The sequence below is a fragment of the Phaeoacremonium minimum genome (assembly GCF_000392275.1).
Source record: "Phaeoacremonium minimum UCRPA7 unplaced genomic scaffold PA7_03_scaffold_601, whole genome shotgun sequence".
Classification (NCBI taxonomy): Eukaryota; Fungi; Ascomycota; class Sordariomycetes; order Togniniales; family Togniniaceae; genus Phaeoacremonium; species Phaeoacremonium minimum.
Window position 1 is genome coordinate 66,698 of NW_006921503.1, and position 21,011 is coordinate 87,708.

Here is a 21,011-nt window from a genome sequence, read left to right on the forward strand (position 1 = left end):
GATGGACGACTGCTGTAGTAGACTTCCTTATTTACAAACAACAGGGCTGACAAGAGTCCCAATTGGCACAGACTAGCTGCGTAAAGGGAGATGATTATGTGTTTGAAGAGAAGGAGCGCGATGAGTGAGAGACGAGCATCATCCCATGGACGCGGGACGAGTGCCCATTTTATGGATCGAAGGTTGAAGGGTTGACTGACAATAGGATGAGCTCCACCCGGGGATTGCCCCATGGGTCGTTGTCTCCTGGTGTACGAAGTACCTACCTTGCAAAAGCGAAGTGTGGGAAGAGGTATGGGTAGGAGTGCGGGCCATCTGAGCCTAGTGTGTAGTGTAGACGGCAACATGCACACCTTGCCCCCCAGGGCTACCCTACCGTGCCTACCCCTGTCTGGAGAGAGATCACTCGTGGCTCGACTGCTGGCAGTGCCAGATGGGGTGCGAACGTGCAAGGGTTGGATTGGCATCCGCTTAACAGATGGACAGGTCTCGATTCAAGCGATCAAGCACGAAGACGAGAGATGGGCAACCCGTGGCAAACAGGTACCACGAGTGACCAAAGGTACCTCATCCAGAGGTAGACAGTAGTAAGAGAATGCAACTCTGCGCTCCCACTGCAAATGTGCGAGGACTGTACTTGGACGATCCCTCCCTGGAACTCTTGATCTCAAAGAGAAAAACCCCCCAATGCTTTTCGGACTTGCAACTCAAACATCGACATGGCGCCAGTGAAAGACGCCGAGTTTGGCGTTAACGAGGACGGAGCATGGCTTTGATTTGACGAGAGCTAATGGGGAATTTCCTTCCCCCGGATCATCGGGTTGTGTGGCTCCGCCGCTCCAGGTTTTTGGAGATTCTCTAGCAGACTACTGCATAGTAGGGGGTAGAATAGCTCCACCACCACAACTGGGGTTGGCTGTCTAGCGGCTTCTGTCACGGCCTCGCGTTTCCAGAAGGCTGAAATTTACAGGCTGGAGGGGCCTGAACAGATGCCATTGGACTTTCCAACGGAGCTATTCGTATGGAGTACTCCAGAGTCTACGATCATGCCATCAAAGAACATCGGCCGGCGAGCCGTCACGCGAGACTCAACAGCATTGAAACGAGCCAGTCTAGCAGAGTTCGTGGCGCTATGGAGAAACACAGTGCGTCTCCCCGCAAACTCTGTTGCTGGGGAAGACACTGACAGCGCTGTGGGTGCGTGGGTTGCGTGTGAAGAGGTAGGCGGAACACGGCCCATGTTTCCAGGTGGCCTCAGGCAAATCATCAGGTATTGACTGAGCCCAAGATGCTACTGTTCATTCGAGGAATGTTGTTTCACTTAGCCCAAACGGGTGTAGCTGACAGGGTCATTGACCACGGTATGTAGTCTCAGTCCAGTATTAGCCTAGTACTGCAGCGCTCTCTCGTCTTATCTGGCGCGTGCTGATGTGGGATTAGGAGGAGGAAGCGAAGGGGAAGACATCTCGGTACGGGGCAGCATCGGCAGGGGCAGCATCTACACGGACGGTCCTTGAAGCCAATCATGGACGCGCCTCCACTCGCGCTGCGGACCTGGAGATGGTGAACTATGCCGTGTTGGAAAACGGACCGGTTCCCTCCGCGCTAAAATTGACCCCAAAGCGGAAAGGGGTGGGAGGAGTTCCATTATTGGGGGCCTTGGGCATCTCGGGATGCAGTCCGTGGGTGGGCGAGTTGATGAATTCCAAGGAGCTTCGAGGCTTCGACTGCATAGAGCAAGGATCTAGTCGAAGTCTTTGTCGATCGTCTCATACAACGCAATAGTGTATCTCATCTGGAACCGTTGCTCGATGCGTGATGCTGGTCCGAGGATGCAGATTTGGTCTCTGGCTAGTATGCCCAGGAGGCTATTCGCTTCACCTAGATACGCATGCACTGATGGATCCCCCATCAGAAGAAGATTTGCCCAGCCGGCGTGACATGAACAATTACTTGTGACGACCGGTGGGCTGGGCATTCTACTGGTGGACAAACGTCTAGGAATAATACGGCCGAGGCTGCCACTCCCGCCGCCCTTTTGCGTGGCACGAGATCGAGTGCCGTAGCTAGATCAGGATACCTGAGCTCATCCTGCAACATCTGCTTTTGAATCATGGACTTCTTTAGACTGTGTCGCTCCTCTGTCGAACGAGTGGCACAAGTCGTCGTCCCAGGCAAGAGACAAAGCTCTTCAAGCCACCAGCCTCAAAAGACATTGTTAATCACTCATCGACCTTCGAGCGGGCCGAGATCCTACGATCGCGTCATTTCTTCTAGTCTGACATTGTCCTCCATATTGGTCAACAATGAGCACAACCTGTTAATACCATGTCTTCTTTGGGCGTTACAGGCTCCCATGATTGAGGTGTGCTTTGGGTGTCAGCGAATGTCAACTGTCAGCATAGCCGAAGTGTCTAAGTTTGGGGCATTGACCCCACTAATCCCCATGTTTGTCGGCCGCATTTGATACTACAGTTGTATATCTGCATCCCGTGCCCTTCAAGCCTAGTATGCTGCGTGTTATGCTGCATATCTGGAACGGGATCATTCATTATGGACAATACTCGTAGACGCGTCTCCATAAATCCCCAGGTTGCTGGATGCATTGGACCTGCATTTGTTTATATATTGCTAGTATCTTCTCGTCCTCAATGCCAAAGCAAGCGAAGTAACGGAGGGCTCTGATCAGCCCCTGAGATAAGCAACTTAATCTAAAGGACGTCCATTATCAGAAGGACTTCCCCATGAGAGGTGTATATGTAGGATGCCACCTCCTCCCTCTGCCGAAGTCCGGGTTGAGTGTGAACAATCATGGCAATGAATCCTCTATCCTGCCTGATTACTCTCACTGTTGGTCACATGTAGGTAAGGCGGTATTGTGCAGCTGGGGACTGCCGTCCGTACTAGCGACGCAGTGAGAGTGGGAGCTGACATGCTGACTTGAATCTCTGTGTCCATGTTGAAGAGCCAAGCCCAGGAACCTGCTCTTAGGCCGTCTCGGTATTGAGAACACGTCCCAAGTCGCCGGTTCTGAACAATCGAATAGCCTCATCACCTGTCGATATTGAAAGTCCCACATCAATGGATCTACATTGACTTGTCTTGGTGCCAAATCTATCGAGTTGCATTCTATCCCCGTATCTGTTTCCACCTTAACGACGTTCACGCACCGACCAGCCGGTCAAGTCGGCGCCGGTCCAAGCCAACGACCTCCCTCGTCGGCGGGAGAATCGTTCGCTTAGGTCTTGTTGGGGCACGGGAGCCCCTGGCGTACCGTATTGAATCAAATGTGGCTTCTTGCGTGCAGTTCATGTCGTGCAAGCCCGCGGCGCTTGTGCAATAACCAGGAAGCCCGCCGGTAACGCAGCAGCGTGGCGCCGCACTCCGGTATTTCTGTGGCGCACAGCATCCCCTGACTGGGGTCTCCGCAGCCCTTCCCGTCTTTCCGACAAAACAATGTTCCAACTCCAGCATGGGCTGATTCAGCTGCTTGCTAGCGAACATGCTCTCATTATGTGTTGTTGGCTTCTTAGGTGATCAGCTGAAGATGCTTGGCAGTCTACATTGGTGACAACGTAGAGGCCAAGTGACTGAAGCAATCGCCGACCGGGATCATTGACCGAGATGCCTTCGAGCCACCAGATGAACGTCTGAATGAAGTCAAGAAAAGTCATGAGCAATGGCTTGTGTTGAAATCCAGCACTAGACGGATTTCAATGTCGTTACAGTGTATCGATGATATTTTCTCCGTCTCGGAGGATCCGCCGATTGCTATGTCCCGGTTCTAGAAAGGCGTGTCTCTCGATGTTCAATGTCTCTGAGCTCTACCCCCTGTAGGATTTCTTCATAATCATGAATTACTGCAGCAGGGGAGACACATGCAGGGCAGCCCTTAGTGCCGCCATCACACTCCATCGCTTCTGTCTCTGCTGTCCCTGGGAATCTTGATGTAACTGTATCTGAAGATCTCGCAATCTGAACTGCCTCTTCTTTGCCCAACCAGACGAGAATCTCATCAGTACGTGACAGCAAACAGAAGAGAAGGCAGTGGCACGTATTCTATGAACGAGAGTATGGTATTGACCTTGTTGTATGATCTCACGCGACGTGTTGATTTGTATGTGTCGTGATCCGAAACTGCCCAGAACTCTCCAGGTGGATACAGGACGACGAACACTGAATCCAACCCTGGCGTGCAACAGTAGCTCATATACATTCATACGCAGTACATCATTATGATTCTTCCGTCATCCAATGGACAAAGAACATCGTGTGGGGATTTGCAAGATCGACTCCATCTAGACCAGTGACCTAGTAGGCTACCCCTATCTCGGCGAAACCGTAGAGTCAGTCATTTGGGCAATCCAAGAGCGACATTGGTTCTACGATGGCAATGTGACAGCCTACACACTGGTACATTGCTCCACAAGATTGTCCTGTTGCCACAGTATCTCGCTTCTCTCAAGGGAGGGCAGGATAAGCGCCTGGAGCCGTCATGCGAACTCCAGACCCATCAACTAGAACTCGCTTATGCATAGGTGGAAAGTGTGTGGTGTGTTGAAAACTCAAATTTGTGATTGACTGTGGCCCCAGGAGTGTTCCAGCGCCTCTCAGTGTCTTGGTGGTTGGCCTGTTCGCGGTCATGATTCCCATGAGGCCGCGTCGTTAAGCTGCCAATGCGTACCAAACATCTTGATCACCATGAGGGTTTCACACTGACTGCTTGTCCTTCACTTGTTCGAAGATGTCTTGGAAAAGTTCATATGGGTGCTTCCATCGGTATCCTATAGCCATCCAGTTCTCGTTTCTGGCAGATGACTACTCCTCCAAGCTACCTAGGTATTCTTATCAACGGCAAGCTTCGACGAAGATTCTCTGTATTAGAATTCCATTCATTGCCTTGAAGACTGACCACTAACACCAAGTCCAGTGCTGCTGCGAAACGCGCGTTACTACTTTACAAGACACAGAACAGTGGGTCGTATGATGAGATACATTCAAGCACCTGTCAGAGGCACCCATTGAATGTGACTTCTTGTCTATCAGGCCGACGATACTCATACAACATCTTATGCTACATCTTTGACTCTAGAGCTTGAGCTACCTTCTCCTCTCTCAACACATTCTCCCGATTTCTAACTTCGACTTCTCGCGGTCCTTCCTTTTGGAAGCGCACCAGCACGACTCTTTCCCAATCACCACCTCGTCCGCTGTCTTTGAGCTCCAGACCAGGCTTGTCCAACCCGAGTACCACTCGGCCATCTCTCCTCCGGATGAACAAGGTGTGTGGACTGATGACCTTGTCTGCCCAGGAGATATTCGCCGTGGGATGATTCGCCACCTTACTTCCTGGCGATGTGGAAGGCGTTTGTGATAGGAATGATAGCAACTGTTTCCTTTCCCGCGCGTAATCTTTGTGTCCTTTCTGAGTTGAATCCGTAGATGGTTTTATGAAACCTGACAACAAGGTTAAGAGAAACAACTGTGGAGGGAATAGTATGATCTCTCCGTTTGTTTGCCTTGCTAGCCATGTGGACACCTCGTCGAATGTCGCGGCAGTATGCTCTACGCCGCCATCGGATGTCGGCGTATGAACAATAGCCTCTTCTTTCGGCACCCCGGCCGCTGTAGATACCTCGTCCGATGATGCGGCCGTTGATTTAGCTGCCAACGGCAACATATACAGATACATCTGCGTGGTAAATCGCTTTGGTACATTGGGCGGCGTTACCCAGCGTGTGAAAGGGACCAGGCCATCTGACTAAGGGTCAATTCTCAAGCCAAATGGTTACAATCATCACACTTCGTAATAGCACCTACCCACATCTGGGACACCGCCGAGACTGGCCAGCCAGTCGGTGAATTTGATCTTGTTTTCGTAGATGTCCTTCCGCGCCTGCTCACGCGCATCGATAGGGACGTCTAATAGAGGCGCCTTTTTACTTTTACCCGCTCGTGCGAGCAAAATGCCGCTTTCCTCAAACGTCTCCCGGATTGCACCGAGACGGTACGACAATCCGTCCTGGTGCCGCTCCGGGGAGCCGGGCTCTGGCACGCCGGTCTCATGAAATGACGACAGATTGCCGCCTGGGAAGACATGCGCTGAAGGAAATGCGCTGGACGTCTGCACCCTGTGAAGCAGAAGCACCTGGTTTGTTGGGGACAGCAAGATGATGCTAAGCACATGTCAGCGAGCTCTACAAGATCAAGGGAGGCTACATTCAGCCCGGAGCCGGTAGGATTGAGATCCTCCCGCACCCGACGCACCTCGCACTTGGCCGGGGCTCAGCTACCGGCGGCCGCTCTTTGGACTCTGTGGACGCCGCCCTCCGGCGAAGTTTCGGCTGTGGCATGTTGCTGCGGCCGACGGAAACCCGCGCTCCCTTGATGAACTGTCGTGATGACACTCGGGCGCTAGGCGGGGTGGTCGCTATTGAAGCGACTGACAACTGTCGCGTTGTGCACGCGTCAGTCCGTAGAGGACAGGGTTCAAAGCTCAGTAACGGCCTCCTACTTCTTGGTAGGAGAGTCTTGAGTGAGACCATCGATAAATGGCTTGAGAAACGTCGCAATTACATGGTTCCCGTAGGTGAGATTGAGGAGTCCAAGCACATGGCCGGAGACCGTTTCCCTGACTTAGTCGGCCTACTGCACTGGACTGTGCCGAGGTCCCGCACCGCGCATCATCTGCACAACACACAATGATACGGCTCAAAAACTCGCAAAATTTGGACATTTCGAGTTGAATTAGTTGAATTCAGAAGTAGAGTGCAAAATGATATTCAGGGTAATTGTAGTCTGATTATTTATATAAGTTTATTCATTTATCATGTTCATTTGCGCCGTGGCTTGGAAAATATCTAGACCTGGACTGAAACGGCTTGCCAGCACTTCTATACAGCTACTTAGAAACGCTTTCTCTCCTTGCCGTTCACGTTAATTCTCCAAAGACAGCAAATACTCTTTGATTCGCACCACTTCTTGACATCAGCCGGTGACGCTTCTCCATCAAACCCAACTTGTGTCAATTGCCCTGAGTTGAGCCAGGCTGCAAGGTCTTCTAGGACGATCGGGTCATACATGAGCATCTTCTCGTGCCAAGAAGGGTTCGATGAATCCTTCGACCTCGGTGCTGTAGTTACCGCCTTTGTGATATGTTTAAACAGGGCTGCTTGTTGATCCGTTGGGTCAACCGTCAAGGACATTTCTGTTTCAGCCTCTTCACTAGCAGCTAGATTCACGCCGGCTGGTGAGAAGCCCTGTTCCGGGGACACCAAAGACGGAGACGGCATCTCTTCACAATCCGAATCTGCTATCTCTGCAAGCAATTGTGTCGATATCGCCTTTCGCTTCGGCGTCGAAACGATGGTTGCTTGTGGCTGAGACACGCCCGAAGCCTCTGGGAGGGCAGCTGAAGAATCCTTTCGTGGTCGGCCCCTAGGACGTTTAGGAGACGCTGCTACCTTATTGGAAGTGGGCTTTGTAGTATCAAGGGCAGTCTTCTTTGGGCGGCCTCGTGGTTTTGGAGGGCTGACTGTTTCGGATGCGGCTCGTGGGCCATCAGAAGACTTTCCTCGCGGCCCAGAAGCAGCCGCAGTACTCGAGAAAGTGGCGGACGGCTGCAGCGACCTTTGGTTCTTACTTGTCCAGCATTGATCAAGCAGTGCAATCATTGCGGATCTTTTCTTCACTGGCTTGAAGCCATATGACTTAATCTGTTTCGCCAATTGAATGTCGGTGAAAAGCTCGTACTTGGGTCGCGGTGCTTCTTTACGTATGTTTGACGACTTAGCGCATGCAGGATCCTCTTGGCTTTGTTGTTGATTGCTTGGAGGTGGTTCATCATCTATCTCGACCGATTTGTTTGCGGCGGATGGCTCGCAAGCTCCGGCTGAAGTGTCTATGCCTACTGCTTCGGAAACAGCTTTTGCAGCCTGCAGAGTCTGGAAGAAGTGCGATTTTGGGACTTCACCAGCGGAACCCACATCTAGAACCTCGACTTCTAGTGAATCACCGGCAAGTGATGCGGGTTCTGGGGGCAGGTCTTTCCAGGGATTGAGAATGGGGTTGAGTACCGCGTCTTCTTCAGGGAAAGTGGGAGAGTTCACAAGATCGATGACCTCTAGATCGAGCAATTCCCCATCTTCATCCCTGGCGCCAACTGACCAAAGCTTTCTGCTTGTCTTACGTCTAGCAGCTGCTGTAGTTTGAATGGGGCTGGAGAAAGGGTTGTCTTGAGCAGCATTAGACGCTTGAATCGCTGCTTGTAGATCCCTAAGAAACGTAGGAGATTGCTCGAAAGCCAGTTGACTCGATGTTCCAAACACAAAATCCTGTGCGGCTGATTGCCTCAGCGCAGCCTGAGGAGATAATAGAATCTGCTTTTTTGGTTCAGCTTTCTTTTTCGTCGCTTTGGATGCCTTCGCCTTCCTTTTCTGTTTGGCAGCCCCTGCGAGACCTGCAGAATCCTGGCCCTCTTCTATGATAGTTAATGCTTGTTGATGGCCAATCTGTGAGGGATCACTTGAGTCTTGTGGCTCAGCAGGCTTGACGACGTACGCTGCTGTCGCTAGTTCAGTAATTGTCCTTGGTTTCTTCCTGGGTGCCTTCGTTTTGACTTTGGGGACTGGTTTTGCAGGTCCACCACCCTCCTTCGACTCAGTGGTGGTTTCCAAGTCTGTTAACTTTCGTTTGCCGAGCGTATTGGGTTGTTCGGACTGCCCGCGGACTGAGATGGCCTTGCCTTCGTTGCATCCATAGTTGTCCCTGAGATTCTTAAAGACGTCTTTCGCCATATCGGCTGTATCTAATGACCCCGGTGCATGAGCTTCTTGAGCTTCGGATGCGTCTGACATGAGATTGATGGCATCTGATTTTGGCGGGGTCCAATCAAGTCGTCGTGGCAGTGAATGCTCAAGATTGAGGGGTTCTGGTGTTGTCGACTTGGAGATTTTGTTGGAAGCCGTGGGCTTCTTCGAGGACTGCTTGCTAGTTTTGGCCAAGTCCTTCGTATCTTTCCTTTCCAATGAGTTCGATACATTCAACTCTTCCTCGGGTGCGTCTATTTGATGATCTTCGTCTTGCGCAGCTTTGTATTTCTTCCAAGGCTTCTCCTTTAGTGGACTGGAGCACTGCTCGGCAGCATTCTCCGGTTTGGAAACCGGTTTGCAGTTTTTCTCAGCAAGTGGCTTCCGGCGTCGCTTTGTAGTTGGCACTACAGGTTCAGCTGTCGGCGTGTCGACAGAAAGATCAATGACAGTTTTTGGTGCCCGTGTTGATTTCTTCGAAACTTTGGGTGCCTTTGCAGTTTTGGGGGCCTTGCGACTCTTCTGAGGTGGCTCACGATCAACCACATCCCGCACCTCCTCCTCCTCCGTCTCGGTCTGCCCTGCGCGCAACAGATCCGCGGCGCTGGTGAATGAACGGGTTGCGTTTTCGGGTATTGGTGCAGCACGGCTGCCACTTCGAAGCGCTGATTTCTTTGGACTTCTTGCAATGAGATCGTCAAGCGATGGGAAAACAGGCGAGGAGGAGAGCATGATGAGGCGGTCATGGAGGGTTTGCCGCGCCGGGGACGACAGCATGACACCGGCGGATGGCGGCATCGTGCGAAGCGTTGAGTAGAAGACGGAGGCGCGAAGCCGAATGCGCAGCGCGCATTTCAATGCAATTGGGAGCGACAGGATCGAGGATTTGGACGGAAATGGGGCACATGAAAGGATGCTGAGACATTGCCACCCGGCTTAGTTAGTCGGGGGTTGATTGTTGGCGATGAATGGATGGATCATGGATGAATGCGCTAACATCGAGCTGGTGGGCGCTCCGACTCGCGTCAAACACAACACAAGGTCAGGACCTGAGGGGCCGCCGTAGCGCCGGCTCCGAGTCAGTCTTGGTCTACCGGCCCCACGAAAGCTCCGCGCTGTCACATGATCTCTCATGTGACCTGAGTTTGGTACCGTTTGAGTCTAGCTCCCGCACACGAATTTCTTTCGAAATTTTGCACCCATCCCCCAGCGCCTCATCGATTGCGACAGTCCATCTCCGACAAACACACACAATCACCTCTCACATCCACATCAAGGCTCCCCTACACAAGCCGCAAACATGGAAAACGACCGTGGCGAGATCGTCGACTTGTAAGCCCGCCTCACAACCCGATCCGTTCTCAGTTCGACAGCGAAGGACATGTGCAAGATCATAAGTACTGACTGCCCCTCCTTAGGTATGTCCCGCGCAAGTGCAGCGCTACCAACCGCATCATCAAGGCCAAGGACCACGCCTCTGTCCAGATTTCTATCGCCAAGGTCGACGAGAACGGTCGTGCCGTCCAGGGCGAGAACCACGTCTACGCCCTCTGCGGTTTCGTCCGAGCGATGGGCGAGAGCGACGATGCGCTGAACCGACTGGCACAACGCGATGGCCTCCTCAAGAGCGTCTGGAACCCGGTCAGATAAGCCGGCGGCCTCTGAAGGATTTGGGGACGGACGGATGGATAGATGGTGAACTCTTGCGGCCCCGCCAACTTCTGGCCCGCAGCTCGTCATGTTGACGGAAAAAGTCAGGAGTGTGTGGTTGTCTTCTGGGCATCTGGGAAAGGCGGACATCGACCAATTGTCATGGAGTTAGACGCTACGGAATTGCATCTTTGCCATCAATAAGGCATACGACAACCACGTTGACGAGACCCCGCGAGACCTCGAGATCCGTGATCGTGAATCTTGGCCGATTGTCCCTCCAAATTCATATGCGAATGATTGCCCTTGGATCCCCCGTGCTACCGGCTGGAAAAGTCTGCTCGGATGCACTCCCGGGTGCAGCCCATGTTCGAGCATTCTGGGGCTACTTCGATAGTCTCCGCGCCGTAGATTGATTACAGGCCTTGAAAAAGCCGTGATGCTCAAGTCGTCCGTCATGGTACAGATACGGGTCTCACATAATGTGCTGTCTCTCTTCGTTCATTCTCCTGGTCGATCTGCTTGAATGAGCGTCCTCGAGCCTTCAAAATGAAAGCATGACCCATTGGCAAAGCAAGTGCTTTGTGCCATGAGGGGCAAATCACTAAATGGACTACCAATATTATCGAAGAACTGCCCAAACTGTTTGCTCACATTCTAAGCTCTCTAACTGGAGTGAAGAGCAGCTCGCAATCTTGACATGTTGCTGCCAATCACCCGAATCGCCAGAAATGATAAATCGCACTTGCAGTCTGCACCTAAGGTCCCTGTGCAGGATAGGTAGCCTGGCAGGCTGGTTCAGGGATTGGGTTAGCGCCAATGGCTTAGGCTCCCGCAGGGTCACACTAACCAAGCCACTGGGACGGAACAGTGATCGATTCAGAAACATCATGACGCGTGCTAAGATCGAGCAATCCAAAAGCATGTCAGGTACATGCCATCATAGATGTAAGGTAGGTCGCCATGCAGCTGAAATAATCTTCAGGTAGGCAATTTCGGTAGGAAGTTCTCTTTTCTCTTTCACTATACTTATGTATGTCTTGTGCTGGCGAACTCCCGCGATCCGGTGCGCATCTCATACACTCAAGATAACCAACAGCATCGCCATTTCACGTTCGCAATTACAGCTTTCTACAATGCCGCCCAAGAAGGGAGCGAAGCGCGCAGCGCCGACAAATGGCGCGACCAATGGAGCAAGCAAGAAGCCTAAGGTCAAGTCCTCAGACCCATTGCGCGAACCTCACCCATTCTACCAAGAGTCCGAAGAGAATGGCATTGTCCTGCGGAAGTTCTACCCACACGAGATGAGCAACGCTCGTGCACGGGCGTACAACAGCGACGAGTTACCGCGACCTATTGAGCTGCTGAACTCGGCTATGGCCGACACAGTAACCCAGAGGAAGAAGGTTGCAGTCAAGGATGCGGTTGTTCACTGGTTCAAAATGGACCTTCGCACAGCGGACAACCGCGCGTTGTCTCTGGCAGGTGAAAAGGCGAAGGAAGCCGGGGTTCCTCTTATTGCTTTATACATTGTCAGCCCCCAGGACTTCGAGGCGCATCTGACGTCGGCTCCCCGCGTCAACTTCATGCTGCGCACATTAGACATCTTGAGAGCCGATCTCGCGAAGCTCGACATACCGCTGTATGTTGAGACCATTGAGAAGAGGAAAACGATCCCAAAACGCATAGTCGACCTGATGCAAGAGTGGGGTGCGAGCCATTTGTTTGCAAATATGGAGTATGAGGTGGACGAGCTCCGTAGAGAAGCAGACATGGTGAGGACACTTGCCGAGAAGGGCTTGTCTTTCGAAGTTGTTCACGACACCTGCGTTGTGCCGCCAGGTAGCCTTACCAGCGGATCCGGCAAGCCATACGCCGTCTATAGCCCCTGGTACAGGTCTTATGTCGTGCATCTGCAGGACAATCCTGAGTTGCTTGAAGTAGTGCCACCCCCAGCTAAGAACGCACCCGCGGCGCGGAAGAAGTTCGCCAAGCTGTTCAGCTGCAAGATACCGAACGCCCCGAATAACAAAAGCCTAAGCGCAGAAGAGGCCATGCGCTACGAGGCCCTATGGCCACCTGGCGAGCATGAGGCGCAGAAGAGACTGGACATGTTCTGTGAGGAGAAGGTCGGTACGTACGCAGCTAAACGAAACTTCCCGGCTGAGGTAGGGACATCGTCAATCTCGGTCCATCTGTCCAGTGGCACGTTAAGCGCACGAATGGCAATCAGAACAGCGAGAGATCGTAACAAGACGAAGAAGCTCAATGCCGGGAATGAAGGCATCCAGACCTGGATCGGAGAAGTAGCATGGCGCGACTTCTACAAGCACGTGTTGGTTCATTGGCCATATGTGTGGTACGTTATGGCAGCCCCTGAATGCTTAGCGTTTGGCCAGGCCATTCTTTTGCTCAGCTTACTAACGTTGCGTAGCATGAACAAGCCCTTCAAGCCTGAATACTCCAATATCGAGTGGTCTTATGATCAAGAACACTTCAAAGCTTGGACTGAGGGGCGCACTGGCTTCCCAATTGTCGACGCTGCGATGCGCCAACTCACACATGTAGGATGGATGCACAATCGCTGTCGGATGATTGTCGCCTCCTTTCTGTCAAAAGATCTCCTCATCGACTGGCGAATGGGCGAACGATTCTTCATGGAGCATTTAGTGGACGGCGACTTTGCAAGCAACAACGGAGGTTGGGGTTTTGCGGCTTCTGTGGGTGTCGACCCGCAGCCGTATTTCAGGATCTTCAACCCTTTACTGCAAAGCGAGAAGTTTGACGCAGACGGAGAGTATATCCGCAAATGGGTCCCGGAACTGAAAGGTATTGAGGGCAAGGCTATCCACGATCCATATGGACGAGGGGCGGGCGCACAGGCGAAGAAGAAGGGCTATCCTGAGCCGATTGTTGAGCACAAGGGGAGCAGAGAGCGGGCTCTTACGGCTTACAAGAAGGGAATCGAGAGCGATATGTGAGCAGCAGTATTCACAAGCTAATGAGTCCCTTCAGTTTGATTTTGTTATTTTGATCTCAGGTCCGCTTGTTCAAATGTTCATACCCACTGTATCTTATATTGGAGCCAACGAGGCAGGTGCGGTGTTTAGCTGAGTCCATTCGAATACCTACTCAGAGAAATAGGAGGAGCACATTTTTGCGCATCCACCTTGAACTACATCCTCTTTGCCTTTTGGCAAATATCTCTCTCCAGGCTGCAGCCCTCAATTTCAATGCAAATCAGCCATCACCTCGTATCCTTTCAACTTCCTTATTGCCGCTATTCTACAGTAACAATTTGTCAGTCACCACTTGTTCCCGCAGTTGTCGTTGTCGACAGGTCACTCTTTATTTCAAGTTCTGCAGCTTCTGACGGTCACGCCCGTCGCGCCGTGTGACCGACGTTCATTAAGGCTTCTAGTGTCGGTTTGGGGTGGTCACAAGCCTCTATCTCATTCTGCCATCCAGCCTGTTGAAGTCCTATTTGCCCAATCTCAATATGGGAACCAAGCGGGCGGCCACCGACCTCGTCATGTTGGAAGAAGGTACCAAGCGTGTCAAAGTCAAGTCGGAGCGTGATGCCGAGTTGGTCTTATCCTCAATCCCTCCTCTGGCGTCTTTTGCAGCGCCCGAGATCAAGCATGAGAGCAAGGCATCTAGCAAAGTGAGCCCATTCCCCAAATTTCACCAGCCCTTGAATTCCTGATATTGATAATTGAATGTAGCCCCTCTCGCCCCTGACCACCGAACAGACTATTGCAAGACAAAAGAATCACAAACAGACGAGGAAGACGAAGGGTTCAGGTACCGTCACAACACATCAAGGCAAGAACAGAATTACAGCACACTATGACCGAGGCAATGGAGCTGTCAATTTGACATTTCGACGCTTCAGCCCACGCTCATGGCCATCCGCCGATGCGGAACAGGAAGTTTTCCTGAAATTACATGCTGCTTACTTCTTTATTGAGCCTACTGAGGAATGGGGTTTCCTCGATCGTGCAATCAAGCTCAACAAAGATCTCGTGGGTACTGATACTCCTGTGAAAGCTGTACAGCCCAGCTTTCAGTACTCAGTGGCTGTTCGTCCGGTCGGTCCTTCAAGCTTTAAGCTTTGGCAAATGCGTTCTAGAAATCAATGGAGTATGTCATGAAAGCACATGGCGCAGTAGAAGACCCTAGCCCGTCGAATAACTACTGCTTTGCCTTGATGTCTTCGAGATCTTATGTAAGATGTGGTGGGCGTTGACTGCTACAAAAAGGCCTACCCATACCAGGGAAACACAGTGTCAAACGGACATTAGCCGGCATCTTCATTCTCAATGTCTTTCATGGTTTCCGTCAACGTTTGTTGTTCATCCCAGTCGCTACATGATGGATGTCATGTACTACACAATGGCGGTGTATACCTCGATTATGTGCTCATTTCCAAGAAAGGATCTGTGTCTATGTGGATAAATGTTCGCATGGCAGGAGCAAATATGTCAGAGACCTTCTGAACGTTAATTTAGTAACCCAAGTAACTGTACCCAATAAGATGACCTGACTTTGTACTGAATGGCTACTGCCGAAGTATTGTCAAGAACCAGATGCTTTAGGGGCACTTGTACTCTGCCAAGAGGGATGGCGAGCCCCTTTGACCTCGCCAAAGTATCGACGGTGAACTTGGTAGATGGGCGCACGTGATTGGCCACTCACCTCAATTTTTGGCGTCAAAAACATCATTGGCAACCATGACTGATTTCCACCACGAACCTCAAAACGTCAGCACGACACTGAACACTGCTTCAGTCAAGATGGATCCTGGTCGGCAGGCAATGATTGCGGGGTGGAAGTCTCCAAGGCAGCGAGACATCACATCTCCCAGAAGAGATCCCAACAATCGAGTCTCGAAGCCGGCACGCGCCCCGCCAACGAAGCCACCTCAGAACACCAGTAACTACTTGAGCCAAGACGAGCAGTCGCGGCGTTTTGTTGCAGATGAAGACAAGTTTGTGCTCAAGCAGTCAAAGAAGAAGGCCGATATCCGGGTTCGAGAAGGCCGAGCCAAAGCTATTGACTACCTAGCCTTCAACCTTCGCTTCATCGACACCGACCGAGACGTATTCGACGATGACGATGCCGATGTTGACATTGATGTGCCACCACCAGACAAAGTCCTTGAAAGTCTGAACGAGCAGGAACTGAAGGAGTTGGACACCGATATCAGCTCGTATTACACACTAGAGACGAATGAGAGGAATCGCGATTACTGGAAGTCACTGCTGGCGCTATGCAATGATCGCCGCCAGAAGTTGAAGCCTCAGGGCCCGGAAGAGCGAGCTGTCAGCTCTGTTTCCTCCGACGTGGACAAAATCCTGGCGCCAAAGTCATACGAGCAATTAGAGGCTTTGGAAAAGCAGATCAAGACCAAACTGCAGTCGAACGAACCGATCGACACGGACTACTGGGAGCAGCTTTTGAAGAGTTTGTTAGTTTGGAAAGCAAAGGCGAAGCTCATGATTGTCTACGATGCGATCAAGGAGAGCCGTAGAAGAATGCTGCAGGCACAAGGGCCGGAGAAACCCAAGGCTTTTGAAATGACGCCATCCGGTGCCGGGACGGAGAGGTCGGCCGACACTTCGTTTACTGCTTCCAAGCCAGATAATGGCATTCAACGTCCAAGTGCCCCACCTGGAACAGCTCGCTTTGCGGCGACTGGCAATGAGGACTTTTCGCAAGCGACGAAGGCGCTTTACGAGAGGGAGGTAGCCCGTGGAATCAGTGAAAACGAAGAGATCTTCAACGCCGAGGAGGCAGTACCCAGTGCGACGAAGCCACAGTGGGCTGATAAATACCGACCGCGAAAGCCGCGATATTTCAACCGCGTTCAGATGGGTTATGAGTGGAACAAGTACAATCAGACACATTACGATCACGACAACCCGCCACCCAAAGTGGTTCAGGGCTACAAGTTCAACATATTCTACCCGGATCTCATTGACAAGACCAAAGCGCCGACATTCAAGATTATCCGTGAGCACGGACGACGAAGAGGGGAGTCATTTGCCCCGGCTGGGGAAGAAGATACCTGCTTAATACGATTCATTGCCGGTCCGCCGTATGAGGACATTGCCTTCCGCGTCGTTGATCGTGAATGGGATTACAGCGCCAAGAAGGATCGAGGTTTCAAAAGCAGCTTCGATAAGGTAGGTCGTCCAAAGCAGTCCTCCCACTATGTTTGCATATTGCTGTCCCTGTCGATACTAACCTGTCACTTGATGCAGGGTATTTTGCAGCTGCACTTCCAATTCAAAAAGGTATGCCGTCCTGTGCCTAAGATTCCGAGTAGCGACAATACTGACTCGTCACGTTTAGATATATTACAGAAAGTGAAGGATGCATTTCTGGGAGGCGATTATTGGTCATCTGCAATACATGGATGTCCCTACAGGTGTGTACGGGCACCGCCAACCGGGTTGAGCAGTACCGGGAGCGCAAATTATGCGGCTGTCGTTGCTGAAGCCCGCGGGATGTAGGGCGCATGAGCCGACTGGAGGACTAGTGGCATGGGTATAAGGCAGACAAACCCCAAAATCTACGATGGTAGCAAGCTGCAGCTTTGTCTTCATCGGTGTAGATTTGAGCGGACCCTGGCAACTGCATGTTGCACTGCCACGCAATCGTGGTACATCTTGAGTACTGGATACATTTTTCGCTTCTCCAGAGTGCACGCTGAGGTCAGTCACTGGCTACCGTGGTTTTTCCTTGGGTAGGATCTTGGGGCAGCTTCCTGATCGGCTATCTGGTGAACAATGCAACGGACCGGTAGACAGCAGTCAGTCGCCGCCGCCTGCAGGTCTAATATATCATGTTCTCATTCACCGCCAAGCCATGACAACGAATTTGAGTGAATATGCTCTTCTTGACCGTTAGTGCATGTCAATATGCAGCAAAGACGCGGTGAGAAGGCAGCCATGATGAGCACACGTCCGGAGTGCGAGGGGTAAAGTCGGGAGGGCCACTGCTGGTTGCCTTTGGGGAATTGGAGACTCGACAGTTGTGAGGGTACGCTTCGTTTCTACCGTTGTTCTAGACGCACAAGACCTTGCACAGAAGATGGCAGCCCGAAGTAACCTTCCGAGGCGGTTTTCTGCAGACTCCATTGTTGTCCAGGATGTCTTGACCTATTGCTCTCCAGCATCTGAGAGTGAGCAATCTGATTGGGTACATTGGCGAAGCTCTCAATGCATCTTTCCGAATGGAGCCTCTCTGCCAGCCTCTTCTGCCCGTTTTCACCTTGCGCGGGCCCTTGTCTTCGTCATTTGCTCTTAGCTCAACTACTTATGACAAGCGATGACTTGCATTTAGCACGTTAACCTTGTCCATTCCGGGAACAAGAGGACAAAGCTGTACCCGGGGGCCGTAGGGCCTTGATAGGGCTTTGCCCAAGTCAATCCGGGACACTGTACGCCGAAGGTGTACACTGGTGTTGATCTCCACGTGCTCCCCTTATGGCACTGTACCGGAGCCCATGACTCAGATTTGAATCTTCTATTTGCTCCTTAGACGCGAGTAGTATCTGGGAAGCTCCATAGACCACGTTGAATGTGACGGCCTTAGAACCCCTGTCTCCAGACACAGATCTCTCATATGAACAGCCCCGTACCGTCCAAAATGACAAGTCCTTTTGCAGTGCAGCTCATACCACAGCAAGCACTGCGAGGAGGGCCACAAGGCCCCGTTTGCATGCCCACTTTTAGTTACATCACCGCCGGCCTTACACAAGCACGGTAGGCACATACCACACTCACACACACGTATGCGACTTACTTCATGACGGAGGAGGTCGGGTACTCAAGTACGCCCGCTGCTCAGTCGGCACATATTGGACAGAGCTGGCCAAGCCGGCCTGCCAGCAAGCTCATTGCTTGTGTACTACTTGGCTTCACAGTTGCTTATGGCCACCCTGCCCCGTCCGGTCTAGATACACACCTCACTCGTCTCCCTTGTCTCTTCCCTTCGGAAGCTGGGGTTTGCTAGGCGCGCCACTCCCAATTGAAGCTCCTATACTTCCAAGGGTTTGAAGTCGGCAAACATATCAGAGGTCTGGCCCAGGCTAATGGCAATGCTCCCTTTCGGTATTCTAAATGGCCCAACTCATGCATAATAGTCTATTGCAATCCCCCTTCTTAATGAACCAACATGAGAATTTGATACCTTACATCGCGAATATTCCTCAGTCATCATTAACATCATCTTTGCTCTTTCGCCTGCTTAGAACAGCCTGATCATATCATCTTCAAATTCACCCATCGTTGCATAGCCCGCTATCTGCCCCTTCTCCTTACCCACACTTTGCTACTCGTGCCCATAGTCCTAGCATCAAGTAATTCATAACCCAGACAAATATCGTTGCGCTGATTAGACACAAGCTATCTCCTTGTCATAGGGTATCTAGCTCCTAGCAATGGAGTCAGACTATCCAGATGGATTACCTGCTATCATGTCATCAAACCCTGGTTGTTTTCCGGATGGCACTCAGGGAGCCCCTCTTGTGACTGGATATGAGAACCATGAAGACCTGTTTCAGCCTTTTTTTCTGCAGCAGTCGATACGCGAAACAGCCGATGGCACACACAGTCGTCATCACTCACAACGCGGGTTGATGTTGCAAAATGCAAACCATATGTCTACTCATCATCCTTCTGAATCATTTCAATCATTTTCGTCTCCGCATCAGCGAGCATCCATCTGGGCGGTCTCTACAGACGTTCCGGACGACTTCGAGAGCTGCTCCTCACGAGCATCTTCAAGGCCATGCGCATCAAGTCCTGTTCTTAACAGCGGCACGACCCAATACGCCTCGCGACAAATTTGGTCTCCAGCAGAGAGTTTTCAAGGGACTCCCTGGATGCAATCACCGGAACTAGCGCAAGAATATAAACACTACAGGCGGCCCTTGAGCGTTGCGCTCGAGGATCTTCGCTTTCCTCCAGCCAGCGCCATGGTGGACTCTCAAGCACTCGGTCTTCACGACAGTGGATATAGATCTTCTACGAGCCATCCGAACTACATGCCTCCATTGTGCGATGGCCTTCCGTCTGCTCTGTCGCTCTCGCCTGGAAGCACAAGCCTGATACCCGACGATAATCCATTGAGCAGAGACAACTCAACTCCACTATCTGAATATGGGGACGACCAGGATATCAATCCTGATAACGCATGCCCAGCCGCAGCATCTGAGCCTGCCAGAGCTGGAAGCAAGGAACCGGAGCCGTACGCCCAGTTGATCTACAAGGCATTCATGAGCCATCCGCGCCACGCCATGACTTTGCAAGAAATATACCAATGGTTTCGCGAGAATACGGACAAAGCAAAGAGCCCAGGCAAAGGTTGGCAAAATAGCATCAGGCATAATCTCAGCATGAACCGGGTAGGTGGCTTCCTTTGTGCGCTGGTGCGGACTGAAGAGGAGGCTTGCTGTCAAATATCCCGGCGGCAGGTCTACTAACAACGCCAATTTACCTAGCTGACATTGAGCAGGCTTTTCAGAAGCAAGATAAGAAGTTTGACGGAAGCATGGAAGGCGAGCAAGCAGTCCATGCTCCCGCATCAGGGGATAGTAAGAAATCGAGTGAATGGTTCCTGACAGACTGGGCCGTCGACAGTGGGGTGCAGAGCACGACGCGATATCGCAAAGGGAATTCATCACGACGAGTCGGGCCGGGAAGACAGACCTCTCTTGCCAATAGTGCCCGGCGATCGGCAGGACGTCAGGGAGGCGTGGTCGCAAGCCGCACAAAGGAGTCACATCGTAGGAGACAGATGATGCAAGAAGCCCAACGGTCCTCAACATCTGTCCCTGCCGGGTTGGATGTCAATCTAATCGAAGGCGGTGGCGCATTTGGGACATTCCCCGTATCGTTGGACCAGAATAGGTACACAAATCTCAGCGCCGCGGCCGGAGACACCGCGCACAGAAGCCTTGAGCACATTGCCTTCAGTGGCCTGGATGGGCGCGCAATCCGCAATCCGCCGACTGTGAAGAGTGAGGACGAGCCCATTACCCCGGAGGCTGAAGATCTGTTGGTTCTACATGGCAGCGCAACCAGCTACGCATACGAGCCACCCCGGCATGGTCTGGTGCATTCAGCTTACACATACGACGATGTGACCGGTATGTACCCTGGTTCACCCTCGTCAACCAGCAGGATCCCCCCTCTCTTCATAGACCCGGATGAGGTCCCAGAGAGTCTTCATCTGCTGTCCGAGTACCCCAACTCCACCTGCGCCTGGACCAACTCGGATATGGGAAGTAGTGAAATCAACTTCTAGGTGTCCACCTGCAGAAGCCGCGCAGAGCCATTAGGTGTTTCGAACCAACGTTACGCCCAGAACGCCACGGGCGCTGAAAACGGTCAAGGAGATTGGTCCAGAAAGCCACCACTGCCCACCAATACATGGTGACAAGTCTGGTTTCAAAGCTTTTACGCCGCTCTGCCTCGCTCTGCACTGGGGTTGAGAGATGTGCACGTACGTCTTGATGAATTAGGGGAGTTGTCCACGCTCGTA

General features: G+C 52.0%; 4 protein-coding genes across 4 annotated transcripts; all 4 read left to right on the forward strand.

The window, feature by feature from the left end:
• Positions 1-10,107: 10,107 nt before the first annotated feature.
• On the forward strand, positions 10,108-10,457 carry UCRPA7_8616 (putative 40s ribosomal protein s21 protein; the record flags this gene model as incomplete). Its single annotated transcript, XM_007921128.1, has 2 exons — positions 10,108-10,139; positions 10,226-10,457. 2 exons carry the CDS (start codon positions 10,108-10,110, stop codon positions 10,455-10,457), a joined length of 264 nt encoding a protein of 87 aa, XP_007919319.1.
• Positions 10,458-11,593: 1,136 nt separating this feature from the next.
• On the forward strand, positions 11,594-13,438 carry UCRPA7_8617 (putative deoxyribodipyrimidine photo-lyase protein; the record flags this gene model as incomplete). Its single annotated transcript, XM_007921129.1, has 2 exons — positions 11,594-12,816; positions 12,892-13,438. The coding sequence occupies 2 exons, from the start codon at positions 11,594-11,596 to the stop codon at positions 13,436-13,438; spliced, it is 1,770 nt and encodes a 589-aa protein (XP_007919320.1).
• A 1,752-nt stretch (positions 13,439-15,190) lies between these two features.
• On the forward strand, positions 15,191-16,832 carry UCRPA7_8618 (hypothetical protein; the record flags this gene model as incomplete). Its single annotated transcript, XM_007921130.1, has 3 exons — positions 15,191-16,645; positions 16,724-16,756; positions 16,815-16,832. 3 exons carry the CDS (start codon positions 15,191-15,193, stop codon positions 16,830-16,832), a joined length of 1,506 nt encoding a protein of 501 aa, XP_007919321.1.
• A 3,432-nt stretch (positions 16,833-20,264) lies between these two features.
• On the forward strand, positions 20,265-20,774 carry UCRPA7_8619 (hypothetical protein; the record flags this gene model as incomplete). Its single annotated transcript, XM_007921131.1, has 2 exons — positions 20,265-20,616; positions 20,671-20,774. 2 exons carry the CDS (start codon positions 20,265-20,267, stop codon positions 20,772-20,774), a joined length of 456 nt encoding a protein of 151 aa, XP_007919322.1.
• Positions 20,775-21,011: the final 237 nt, after the last annotated feature.